A 13,439-nucleotide genomic window follows, 5' to 3' on the forward strand; every position below is an offset into this window, starting at 1 on the left:
TGCTTCTGGAAGGAAGAAACACAAGCAGGACCGGCCTGTTATCCTAATCCATTAGGACTCTGAAACAAGGAAGCAGGCGTCTGCCAAAAAGACACATTACTTCTGCTGTTATGGAGTTTACATGCAAACTCTTAGATCTTGCTGATCTTGGAGGAAGAGGATGGAATAGAAATTAGCAATTTACTCAAGGATGTAACTTAATTCCCAGTTACTCAGTCAGGGAGACACAGATTCCCCAGCCACATGTGCAGTACAGGTTGTGTTGACCCCCCTTCCCTAAACCCTATCCAGGATCGGCCTCCCCCTTCTGTTCCTGTCCAGTCTCCGCCACTAAAATCCCTCCCCCGTTCCTGCTTTCATCCGCCTTTTTGGCTCTGAATTTGTCCCAGGGCGTCCTTACTTTAGTAGCCATGGCTTTTCATCATTGACTGGTATGATGCGGACACACGCAGTCCCCTGGACTGTGTGCCCACCATCTGTCAACTCTATGGTGAAAGTGTCCTTGAGGGTTTCTGTGTCGTCGTGCATATACATGATCTTCATTCCTATGGATTAGAGAAGAGAGAAAAATTAAAATAATATTTTAGTGGATTAAACATTTAGTGACATTAAGGATATACCAGTCTGGTATCCTTTGACTGATATAGCTGGTTCTACCAGTATTACCAAGAATAACACATATGAACATGCTCTATTATGCCAATGACCTAATCACCTATAGTTCTATGGCTCTTTATCACTTGCTAACAAGCAAAGTGGTGCAGTCACCAAATACCTCATGCACGGTGACTTAATTGTGCAGAGAGCAGTTGGAAAGACTTTGCAGATGAAGCAGAAGCACCACAGGCACTCTGTGAACTCTGTCTCCTACAACATCTGTTCTGAAAGCCTGGATACCCACAGTGAAGGCACTGAGGGGTGGCTGTACCAGGGAAGGGACTCTGTCCTCACAAGCGTCCTCAACAAGCAGATAGTGGTAGTTAGGGGGAAAAAGTTTGTGGTACTACCAGTCACATGGATTCAAGAACTGACCTTGTTGTAGCTCCTGTAAGGTGAAAGACTGGATTGCTAAGGTTCGTTGAAGGACCTCAGGGTTAATTTTTTTGTAGCGATTCATCTCAAGACCATATATGCCATTGACCAGTGTACCATGGGCTGGCGGAACCAGAATGGTCATGGTCAGAGTCTCTGCTGGAATATCAACGTCCACTGCGTTTAGAATATCAGGACTAAGGTCTTTCATCCCTCCCTCCATGACCTATTGCAAGGTGCAGGGCAAGACAATAGTTAGTCAACAGTTTGCTTATTGGGTAATTTTTGTCAACAATATCTTACTGTAAAGTTGCTAAGCAGCAGTGATGGGATCTCATCATTGGTAGGGTTGATGATGACGTAGAAGGGCATTGGTGGTGATCTCTGAATCCCATCACTGACACTGATGGTAAAGAAGTCTGCTGTAGGCTCTACACCCTGGTGCACTGACTGGACATAGTTGATGAAACCTGAACCGAGGTGGAGCTGGCTGAAAGAAACTTTATTTATACAATATGACTTTAGTGGTTTGAAAGACAAGGACTTATAATAAGACATACAAAAGATACATTGTGAATTTGCCAAGTAGGACATGTTCTTGGATTTTAGGGATAGTGGCTCAGGGCTCTTAATCCCTTAAATGGCATTTTAAATATTGTGTTCCTACCATGAAAACCAGTAGCGACGCAACATTGGAATCCATTGACTTTCCCTGTATGGAATAAAACTAGAAATGATATCTTCATTTGTGTTCCAAAGAAAAAAGTATTTAGAATGACATGAGGGTAAGTAAATGATGACATAATTTTCATTTTTGGTTGAAATATGCACGTAAATTAGGTCACTTATTAGCCTTACTTTTGAAATTAGGGTTTAATGGACAGTTTAGTTTGAAAGGAATGTTGTTCCAAGACCAATAAAAAAAAATGTTAATCCATAAAAACATCCTACTTGGCATAATCACAAATGCTGGGTTCGTTTACAGAGCCTCAGGAATACTACTGACCCACTCGGAGTCCAGCATTGCTTTTTTCAAAGCCAGGGGATGGAAGGGTGTTTTCCAGGAACCCATATTGTGGTGGGGTCACCAAGTGAAACATGAGCTGATCTGGATGACTATCAGGATCGGCTGCCTCCAACACCCCCCCACACAGACATGCACTGGCACCTTCATCTACTACAAACATGGTACCTGACGAAACAATATGCAGCATAATGTAAGAAGTTATACATCAGCGTTAATCAAAGAGATCTCATCTAGAGAGCTTGATGTGACTTAACAGGCTTAATTTTTTTCTTCTCAAGACTGCATCCCAATATTTTCTTCTTCTCCCTCTCATTTACAGGCAGTTCCCCTTGCTTCCCTCTTTCTTCAAGCCTGCTATGCCACCCCACTAACACTCCCTCTCTTCTCCTGCTCTCTCGCTCGGCTCTCGGCCAGCCCACTGCCACCTGGGTGTTGATAAAGCCATCATGCCAGTGCTTACTGGCATCTGCTTTCATTTACTGAACTGATAAATAATGAATGGAGAATGGGCACTGATGAGGTTGTGCTCGGATAGAGCTTTGAAACAAGGGGAGGAATTAATGACCACCAGTCTGGAGTAAAAGTGATAAAATTCGTCCCATAGCAAGGCAATAGCTGGATTTACCTAATTTTCCAGTGCTTAAACCTCATATGCCAACCCATCTTTATTCAATGCAAATTAATTAAATGACTAATATTTTTTACATAAACCCAGTCCAGATTCTACTACACGGTGGCACCATTGGAGAATCCTCCTTTTTTGATGGGGATTAGCTGAATTAGGAGATTATAATTGTGACTTGAATGAAAAAAGGGATAGAAGACACAATGGACGTGTAGTCTTTTCCAAATGCAGGCCTGTTCATTGTCTTCTCATCTATGTCCCTATTGTCCAGTTGTTCTCACGGGAACATGTATCTCATTCTACCCTGCTTTTTCACCACACATGCTCTGCTCTTTCTCTATAATCCCAACCAGCTGTGTGTGCGTCTGTTGCCCCTTATACATCGATGACAAGCATGCTAGGATTTCCTGTGGACATCCCACCATTACCTAGCAGCCATCCTCTGCTCATTGTCTTGCTCTGGTCACTGTCCTTCATTGATAACTGCAAAGTTTCTGGCATTAACAGTGAAATCCCCTTCCTGGCAAGACGTTTCTAACACCCTGTTTCAAAACGTACGTTTGGGGGAATGGAACGCTTGCATTCACCACACTCCCTGAGCTGGGTGTGCGAGAATGCGATTAAGTGATTCGTTCACCAAGCTGCAGTCCATCACCTGTCTCGAAAATTCCTAGTCGCTTTATTGCCTGATTTAAGCGGATTGTCATTACAATGAATTAATTACATTTTAGCCAAATGCTCTGGTGATTATATCTAGATTAGAGAGCATCTTTTAATCCATTCGGTCCCTCAACACAATGCAGCGTCAGTGTACAAAATGTCTAAGAGATTTACTACAGGCCCTATGGAAGATGTTTACCCAGCGTTATGGTTGGGACCTGGTTGTTGACAGGCAACACAGTAATGTTGAGGTCATAGACCGGAAGAGTGCCATGCAGGGGGACGGGTGGGGGGAGAGCATCCTCTTGGCAGCAGCCATCTATTGTTCCAGCCTCTCCATCTGACACTATGAGAGTGACAGTGTCCAAAACAGGATCGGGTCCAATCTCACCACCTAGTGAATGGAGAAATGTGTTTATGTTCTTTTAATTCACAAAAAATACATTTAATCGACATTCAGCCATAAGACTTTCACTATGAGCCCTGCCTGTTGAATACATCCTTATTCTGCGACAGACATTTTTAGTGATGCATGTTTGTTGACATATTGGCCAATATTATTTATAAAAACCTGTATTACAAAATAATCTGCATCAACCAGTTTGTGGTGTATTTTCAGTATATTTTCACAAGACGTCGGCACTAATAGCATCATGGTTAGTGCACATTTTTGTGCATTTTCACTTGTTGTGACACAAGTTCGAATCCCATCTTGTGGTACTGTACCAATCCCATTCCCGTCTCTCTCTACCCAATGATTTTCTGTCTGCTCTCTACTGTCTTGTCTGAATAAAGGCATAAAAATGCCCATAAATATAATTCAGAATGTGTAAAACAGGCCTACAGTAAGTGACATTAAGTATCACTAACTAGCCTCCTGTCTCAATTATAACCTGTGTGCAGGTAGAAGATGAGTCCATTGAGCACATCCAGCTGGGAGAACTTGTCCACGGTGACCCCATTTCGCTGCAGCACCCCACGTGCAGGTGTTCTGGCAAGCATGTATGTTAGCCTAGTGTCCTCACTGTCAACATCTGTAGCAGAAAGGTACTCAACCGTAATCTGGACCTGACCCCCCTCTTTGCAGGACAGTTCAGCCCTCAAGTCGGAGCCTAACTGTGGGGGTTCGTCGTTCACAGGCAGAATCTAGTAAAAAATGCAAATAAGAAGCACTTGTGAAATATGCATTTTAATAAGGCAATGCTGCATGGAAGTACAATGCAATGTGCCAAACATCACATCAGAAGAAAGTTACCTGAACTAAAAGAGTTCCTTGTGCAGAGTTGATTCCATCTGTGATAGTAAGACCAATGCTATCCTTTAAGGTTTCAGAGTCATCATGAATGTATCTATAAAAATACAGAATGTATTGTAATTTTCAACATGACTGTAATTATCCTCATCAATTCTTCTTAAGATGTGATTTTCCAGCCCCAATTTTTTTACCTTACAAAAGTAATCTCTAGTTTTTTATATTTTATACCTGACCCTCAATGCTTTGAGGTCCTGCAAACTGAAGCTATCTCCCTCTAGCAGTGCTGTGCCCTGCAGCTCCAGTCTTCCATGTTGGGGATGCGTCTTCACGTGTATCCTGAGCTGATCTTCTGAGCTGTCCACATCCTGTACCAGCAAATGTTCCTCCATCAGGAAACTACCACCACCTTCCTCGACCCTCAGCAAGTTAGTGAACATCTATGAATGAAAGTTTGGTAAATAGAATAGTAAATTGTACAAATTTTTTTATTTAAAACTTTTGGTACCATGAAATTTTATTATTTGAAAACTAGTGCTTTTGAAAAATGTCTTAACCATTTGAAAGGTCTAACTTGGGGTGGTCCTTGAAAAAAGCTGTGCCATAACAACAAAGACAATTATAAACAACACTACAGTAGAGCTACTCACTTCTGGAGCCTGGTTGTCAACAGGTGTGACTGTGATGTTGAAGGTGAGTCCTGTGAGAGTGCCGCCCTGCTGGTCACTCACAGAAAACACAAACTGCACAAAGAGAGGCTCAGGGCCAATATCCTCAATTGGAGGCATGTACGCCACTTTGTGGTGATTCACTGCATGCTGTGGATGACAAAAAGACAGTATCTAACTGAAGAGGCATGCTATTTAAAATAAAATTTTAGAGTATTAAAACAGCTTGTAATGTTTAGGGAACCTATTTGTTTACATATTTGAGACCTGAGTAAAGGACTTGAGCACTGGAACCATTGCATCTTTTTTCATGGAGTTTGTGTTGTCGGTATAAAACAGCCGGCCTGCATCTGATAACCTGCAAGAATTAACAACAGATGTAAAATATACAGGAAAGGACCAATATTCTTATTTTTCTTTTTAATAGTAAAAATTTTATATAATGTTTATATATATTGTGTGTGTGTGTGAGTTATTTCATTTTTAATTAATTTTAATTTTTAAATATACATTTATTCATTATATATAAATAAATAAATATATAATATATAAATAAATATTATATATATATATATATATATATATATATACACACACACATGCACACATGTTTGTTTTTGTGGAAAGTGGGGACATCCCATAGGTGTAATGGTTTTTATACTGTACAAACTGTATATTCTATGGCCCTAACCCTCACAGGAAACTTTGTGCACTTTTACTTTCTCAAAAAAACTCATTCTGTATGATTTATAAGCGTTTTGAAAAATAAGTCACCCTGAAATAGGTCATGCTGAAATAAGTCACCCTCTCCTTGTAATACCTGTGTCATACCCATGTCATTATACAAAGTTGTGTCCTGATATGTCACAAAACCACGCCCACACACACACACACACACACACACACACACACACACACACACACACATATATATATATATATATATATATATATATATACACATACAGTAAATGAATAAAAAATGTTATCGCAAGGAAATAAGCATAAGCATAAGCATACCTGGTGTTTCCTGGCCTAAAGCAGGGATGAGTGATTACATACAATAGGTCAGTCTCCAAATGCTCTGTATCTCTGAAGTGCAGATGGTTCTGAGTGATGTAAGCAACCTCTGTTTCCTTTACCGTGATGGAGCGAACCGTTCCGGAAACTTCCTCAGGCAACTGGTCCTTCACTGGAAACACGTTGATCACCACAGTCTATGGATGAAGAGGTACAGACCAAACTCTTCTGTTACAAATATTCACACTGAAATGGAATTTATTAAGAAAAAACAGATACTAAGTTACGTGTCTGTCCGATAGATTCGGAGGCTGATGGACATCTGAAAGGATGAAATCAAAAGAGTCCTCAAACACTTCCTCCCCTGAGTGCTTATAATAGATTAGACCTTGAAACAGGTCCCTCTGCAGGAAGCTCTTCACTGGGATACCTGATTGACATGACACCATATAAAGTAAGGCCAGTCAAATGTGTTAAAAATCTTTAAGAAATATAACTTTTTGAATCCAACTGACCTGGTTCATGTGGAGAGGACTTCTTAACCAGCTGTCCTGCTCTGGGAAAAGTAATTAGCTGATACTGAATGTAGTCGTCACTGGAGTCCAAGTCTGAGGCCATCAACATGTACTCCTCCACCCTAACCATGCCACCTTCTTGGACCTCAAAGGCCACGTTATTGATTAGGAAAGGAGGGGTGTCATCTTTTGGAAGAACATAGATGGGAAATTTGTGTCTGATGCTGTGGCGGCCATCTGTGATTCGGAAGACAATGTAATCCCTGGTGGTGTCGCTGTCCGAGTGATGATAGACCACGACGCCCTCTCTGAGATCCTTGACCTTAAACATGAATCCTTTTCCACCTTTGGATGAATAACAAGGATTGGTTACAGTATACGGTTTTGACCTGTTTGAATGATGAATGAAATTCCAGGTCAAGTGAATAAAGGATAGTTTTAAACAAAACCTGTAGACATTGTTTCTTCTGTGAAATACAAAAGATGTTGTTTCGAAAAATGTCTGAGTGTTTTGGTTGCTGGTTTGGACCCCATTGACTTTCAATGTATGGTCAAAAACAGCATTCAGGTGAATGATTACTTTAAGGCAAGTAGTCAACATAATGTGATAGTATTTTCAAACTCATCTATACTATCATTTGCAATATCTTTCATTTGGCTCGATGCAATTGTGAAAAATAAGTTTTGTTTTTTGCCTGAAGGCATAAATGTTGGCTCTGGCTTCTCCCTATTGCAGAAAAATAAAAAGAAAGATGGCGTCCTTCCCAGGCAATGGCTGCTGCCCACCGTGAAGCTGAGCTTCTCCTGCTTGCCAGGGAGACAGAAGGGCAAGGTCACCAGACAGATTGAATGACGACTGGTTGCACAGCAAACCTAATTAGCATCTTTATCAGGGGGAAACGGCCACAAGTCCAATGGAGAAACAAGAAAGTAATTGGGCCCAAAGGTGGCTGTGGGCAGCAGACCCAAAAAAACAGTCTCCATATAGATACTCGGCGGAAGAGGACATTGGACGGCATCTTTCCATTTGGCCGAAGGCTTACTGAGGACTTTCCCAAGGGTCGGAGTCCCTGAGTTTGAGGTCTATGTGAGCAATTCCCAATCCCCATCTAGGTTCTCAAGAGAGACTGGTCCATATCTGGCCAGAACTTGCTGTTCAGCTCAATCATCCTGTAGTAAAATGAAGTGCTTTTGAAGTGGATTTGGAGCTAAAGTTATGGGACAATTCAGCAAGAGGGATCACAAAGCGACACGCCAACCCCAAAAACACCAATTAAATCAATGGTTTGGCTTAAAGCAGGAGCTGTTGTTTGAGTAAGCTGGAGGCTTCTGCTGATCAGGGGGTCTTCTGTAAGAGAATGACACAAGGAACAAAGCCATGGGCCTGGAAATCCTCCAAACCAGGAAACACAAAACAACCTACCACAGCTTCCATGAGAGAACAAATACAGGAAAACATCCCATTCAGTTCCTGAAATCACAATTTTGCTGTTCCTTCCAAGAAACCAAGGATTTAGAAGAACAGTTCACCCAAAAGAGTTTGCTTGACCTCATGTCATTCTGATGTTCTGGAACATTCCCATGGATACCACTTTTAGATAGACACATGATTGTCACCAGTTCACCACACTCAAAGCTTGCTAAGATAATGGTCTAATGGAAGAGAAATGACCTTGTGTTGGACATCTGGCATGAAATGCCATAAGTCTTTCCAATCTGCTTCTTTCAGGGTCTGTGCAAACAAAAGTCTGCTGGAGTGGAAAGACAGCCGCTACGGCTCTAAAGACATCTTTGGTCCACAGCCCCTGGCAAAGTGTCGCCGAAGCATTTTACACCTGATTAGCAAACCCATGCAGGCCACCCGGACATATGTTTCTTGAACGATGCCCGCATGAAGGATGGTTACCACATGGACATAGAAGGAATAAAGAGTGGGTTTGCACTTTACGAGACTTACTATGACACATCAGTGGAAAAAGGTCCTGAAAATTACATATGGATAGGCTTCTACTTTCAGAGAGGTGACAGATTAAATACCTTTACCTCTAACACTTAAGTGTCCATTGAGTGGGCCGTCCATAGCAATCAGGGTGACGGCATCTATATTGTCATTATCAACAACCTGTAGGTTCTCCCATGTGATTGGTCTGGACTGGCCTTCCAGCAGATCCAACCCTGTAAGGATAGAGATGTTTAGCCTCAGTCTCATCTTTTTATTAGAGTATTTATTTGAGCTAATCCGCTAACATACCCATGTTCCATGAGACTCGAGGAGCATTGGTCTCTGCAGTGCGGATAGAGATGTGCATCAAGATTGGAGGACTTGGCACAAATGAGCCATCGATGGCCTGAAACTCCACCTGGACACCAGATGAATTAAAAAAGCTAAATAAATGAAGTCAAATTTTTATTGAATTTAAGATTCTTTTTATTGAATATGACACATTATTTTCCTTCCCAAACACTGTCTGGAAGTCGTATTAAATAATTGTTTTGATAGATAAGAAACAAGCAACAGCAATAAAATGCAGTGTCAACAAGGTTTTATAACATTTTATAACACATGTATTAAAATATGAATATGTATTTTAGTATATTATTCTAAATATTTTACACATGTATAATACCCTTTTACACTGTATAAAGCTGTGTTGTTTAATTATTATTAACGATTATAGTATTTATTGATAATTTCAATTACATTTAGACTACGTTTTAGTAATTTTGTTGTGCTTATCATTTTAATTAGCTTTTTTACTATTCAGCTTTAATTTATTTTTATTTCAGTTTATTTTAATTAGTTAGTTGATAAGTTTTTTATATATAGTATTTATTTGTATTTTAAATATCAAAAATTATTTTAATAGTTTTAGTTAACAATAAAAACACTGGTATATAGGTGTCTTTATACAAATAATATATTTGCCCTTGGGTTAGACTGGACATGTTTTTACAGAAAAAAAAAAAAAAAAAATTCCTGTCAAAGTTTCCTGTACATCAGTTTACCGTTTCCTAACCTCATAGTTCCTCCTGGCTGTGTGACTGCTGTTTGGGGGCTGAAAGGCAATTTTCATCTCATTCAGGTCTTGCCATGAGAAGGAGAATGCAGATTTGGTGTGATCATCCAAATGAGTAATATATCCCTCCGCTGGAGGTTTGGTCATGTTGAAGATGAGCTGGGCCTGAGGGGTCTCGTCATCTTTGGCATCCAGGGAAGCAGTGGTCATGGGGGTGAGGATGAACTGATCTACCTCCAGGATGAACGTAGACATGAATGCAGCGTTGGGAGGTTGGTTCTGCATGGCCCCTTGGATCAGTACCGGTATCCAGATACTCTCAGTCTAAGAGAGAAGAAGGTAAATAGAAGACTCAGTGCCTTGTTGTTATGATTTCATACAAACCTGATCCTGATGGCGTTTTACCTCCAGCATGGCTCGGGAGGTCTGGTCCCTGAACTCCACCCTGATTGGGATGTAATCAATCTCAGGTGATGGAGGACTGAGGTGCTGGTACTTCAGACCTGAAGTGAGGAACTCGGCACAGTCAGTCTTCAAGAACTCTACTTCCCTTGTGTTGTGGTCACAGGCTTTATTTCCTGGGCAGGCGATTCCAGTATGACGTCCTTGAAAAGTTTGAATGCAGATGAGAGGAAAAACTTTCACTTCAGATAGCCCTACAATTGTCATATGGTGTAACCATTAACTAAATGCTCCAATAATTTCTCCATATTTTTATACTAATGTATATAAAGTTTTTTTTAAACAAATGTCATGATTAATAACTCAGAAAAAAAACATGTTTTTCAGTAGTTGCACCACATGACATTATTTAAATAAATCTATACATTTAAATAAAGTTTTAAAATCTATTTTCCAAGGTCAAAAAGTTTTACAATAATAAGAAATTATTAATTCAGTAAAGAAAAAAATACATTTTTGGGAGTCACACCACATTACATTACATTTTTTTAAGTGTACATTTTAATAATTATTTTCAGCTTCATTGTTATTATTTTTTATTATTATTTTTTTGACAAATATCATGATTTATGAACTCATAAAAAAATATTGTTTTATGGTGTTTTCAAAAACATTTAGAATATATTTTTCGAATTAAAATGTAGTTTTTTTTCAAATACTGTGAATTATTCATTGATAAAACCGATTATGTTTTTTGGGAGTCAGAGTCTCACAATATGACAACCTGAACTAACTTTGCCTTTTCATAATAAGGTCAAATTATCTGATATTTTAAGAGACTTAATGACTTTGAGGGACCGGTTTCTTTTCTGTAAATTGGTTGCATCACATGATTTTGTCGGTTGCACCATATGGCTATGATTTGACACCCCAATGCTTTTAAAAATCTTCATTATATAATTGGTATACCTCTTCTAGGTCCAGGATCAGAAGCCGTCATTGATTCAGGATCCTCAACGACCAGTTGACCAAGCATTGGGACATTGATCTCAGAGCTGAGAAGACGTACCGTGCAGCTCACATCGGGCTGGGTTTTAAAGGTAAGGACACTGCTATTGATGGCATTGGAAAGACTGTAGAACTCAGAAACCACCAGAGGAACATTTCCAAGCTCTGTGAGGCTCCTTTGAGGTTCTACAACATCTATCTTCAGCAGCACAACCTCAACAAAAGTCTCGGTTTCTGTAAACCTAAGTACAAACACAGAAAAAAGCATTTGTGAGTATGGAAATGGCATTAGGCTTTGGAAATAGGTTTTTTGCAGCTCCCAGAAGCCCTAATTGAAGTAACAGCTGTAACATGTACAGGAATAATGAACACAGTGTTTCACCTGTAGACCCTCAGCATGACAGCGTCCTCCTCTAGAAGTGGGCTGCCATTGTGAACATACTTCACCTCGTCCGGAAAGAACTGGCAGTCAAAAACCTGGAAAATGGTACAACAACAGTTATTCTCACATTTTATATGAGCATAAGCTAATTCTGGATTTGTTTTGTTACCTGAGGAGTGAGTTTCCCCACTCTTTGCGTAACAGGCTCGGTGAGAACTACTTCGACCTTACAGGCCTCAGAGACCCCGTCTATGTTGAACTGAAGTTCACCATCCGTGACAAACACCGACTGGCCTCTGGCTACCCGAAGCCCCGTGTTTAACCGAACTAGACTTGAAGCTTGGACATGCGGCCACAGGTTACTCAAGGTGAACAATGTCAAAACAAAGATGTCCACCCCCATCTTTTTGTGCAGTTGCTTGGTATCCAAGACTATTCGATTCAGATGAACTGTCTTGCTCTCATTTCCAATAATATGCTGCATGAAAATGAGGGGAAAAAAATCAATTAAGTTGCATATTTGTGTATTTTAGTTTCCATGGTGCTAATAGAGTTACTATTATTAAAACGCTATTGAATAAAAAACATGCATTTTATAAATTAGGCTATATATTATACTATAACAGTATAAAATAATACTAAAATAGCACTGCCTCAAAACTTACACAGTCTCAAAGGCCTACATGGGCCCTACATTTTTACTCTAAATTAAAACTGTGTGGGAAACAAAGGGTTCATCGGCCTCCTGCTGCTGCCTTAGAGTTGGAAATGTAATCAAGCATCAAAGGAGCATGTGAACTGTAGTTTTTGTTGATGCCTGCTATGTATCCAAACGCTACAGGTGCTATCAGCCAAAGGTTTTGGCCACATCGAGCATTTCATCCCTTAATGCAAACTTAAGGGATCATCATGCCTCATGGTGCAGACATGCTCTTTCTAAATGGCTTTTGTAAAAAGCTTTGAGCGCCAACAATACTTTAAACCTGCATGTTTAAACATGACTCAGCATTACCACCGCACACTCATGTTTATTAAAAACATGTTCAGACAAATCAAGCAGCAACAGCCTCTTGGTAGGACTTTATAAGAGGCTTTTAGAGAAAGTTAGTAACTCAAAAGCCTTGATTTGCGTTTGAATTTAGTCCTGTTTTGAGATGTTTTTTTTCAGTCTAAAACACAGAACCGAGGATGGAGAGAGAATAATAACATACCTCCAGCTGAATCCACAGTTGGCCTGCAGTTCCTTCAGTGTGTGTAGACTAAAACAGAACAGTTTAGCCTTCCTCAAACAGCAGTGGTTTACCCTCAACTGCCCCCCTGCTGAAGAGAACCACAAAGAACCATTCGCAGAACACAAACAGAGCCTGAAAGACAGATAAAGAGCTGGAGATAAGAACAAAAGACACTAAAATCATGCCTGTTTGCATTTGTTTCTTCCGTCCTACCTTGTAGCAGAGCAGCAGAACCCAGCAGAGTGAAGGAAAAGACATGAAAAGGGGCAGGAAAAGTTCGATCTCCTCACACAGGAAATGTGCCGACCAGTTCCAAAGGTTTCTACTTCTCACAAACCCAGATGTTCTTATTCCCCCGAAGATGGAAAGACCCTCCTGCTCTGAAAAAAAAATTGTAAGGTTGGATGAAAAAGTAATGGAAGCCCTTTTCTGCCACTGAATAAAAAATAGAAAAGGTTATTGTGACTTTTTATCTCATAATTCTTTTTTTCTCACAATTTCTAGATATAAACTCACAATTGCGAATTAAAAAGTCAGAATTGCGAGTTTATATCTCACAATTCTGACTTTATTATAAGATGAAATTGCGAATTAAGTCA

The 13,439-nt window shown here is 40.0% G+C and overlaps 1 protein-coding gene across 1 annotated transcript in view; it reads right to left on the bottom strand.

Annotated features, from left to right (window-relative positions):
- LOC113040109 (FRAS1-related extracellular matrix protein 1-like) overlaps nucleotides 1-13,195 on the bottom strand; it is a 30,221-nt gene extending 17,026 nt beyond the window's left edge. Inside the window, exons 1-22 of the mRNA XM_026198362.1 lie at nucleotides 13,054-13,195; nucleotides 12,820-12,928; nucleotides 11,778-12,086; nucleotides 11,609-11,703; nucleotides 11,188-11,468; nucleotides 10,222-10,421; nucleotides 9,817-10,140; nucleotides 9,051-9,159; nucleotides 8,843-8,974; nucleotides 6,800-7,144; nucleotides 6,572-6,714; nucleotides 6,285-6,481; nucleotides 5,532-5,622; nucleotides 5,247-5,414; nucleotides 4,828-5,036; nucleotides 4,600-4,693; nucleotides 4,238-4,490; nucleotides 3,544-3,738; nucleotides 2,039-2,224; nucleotides 1,336-1,532; nucleotides 1,033-1,258; nucleotides 401-545 (exon numbers count right to left, since the gene is read on the bottom strand). Coding sequence (XP_026054147.1) covers nucleotides 401-545; nucleotides 1,033-1,258; nucleotides 1,336-1,532; nucleotides 2,039-2,224; nucleotides 3,544-3,738; nucleotides 4,238-4,490; nucleotides 4,600-4,693; nucleotides 4,828-5,036; nucleotides 5,247-5,414; nucleotides 5,532-5,622; nucleotides 6,285-6,481; nucleotides 6,572-6,714; nucleotides 6,800-7,144; nucleotides 8,843-8,974; nucleotides 9,051-9,159; nucleotides 9,817-10,140; nucleotides 10,222-10,421; nucleotides 11,188-11,468; nucleotides 11,609-11,703; nucleotides 11,778-12,011 — 3,824 coding nt within the window. The 5' untranslated portion in view covers nucleotides 12,012-12,086; nucleotides 12,820-12,928; nucleotides 13,054-13,195. The remainder of the gene's footprint in view (nucleotides 1-400; nucleotides 546-1,032; nucleotides 1,259-1,335; nucleotides 1,533-2,038; nucleotides 2,225-3,543; nucleotides 3,739-4,237; nucleotides 4,491-4,599; nucleotides 4,694-4,827; nucleotides 5,037-5,246; nucleotides 5,415-5,531; nucleotides 5,623-6,284; nucleotides 6,482-6,571; nucleotides 6,715-6,799; nucleotides 7,145-8,842; nucleotides 8,975-9,050; nucleotides 9,160-9,816; nucleotides 10,141-10,221; nucleotides 10,422-11,187; nucleotides 11,469-11,608; nucleotides 11,704-11,777; nucleotides 12,087-12,819; nucleotides 12,929-13,053) is intronic.
- Between the last annotated feature and the right edge of the window lie 244 nt (nucleotides 13,196-13,439).

This window comes from Carassius auratus, chromosome 22, assembly GCF_003368295.1.
Source record: "Carassius auratus strain Wakin chromosome 22, ASM336829v1, whole genome shotgun sequence".
In the NCBI taxonomy this organism is placed as follows: domain Eukaryota; kingdom Metazoa; phylum Chordata; class Actinopteri; order Cypriniformes; family Cyprinidae; genus Carassius; species Carassius auratus.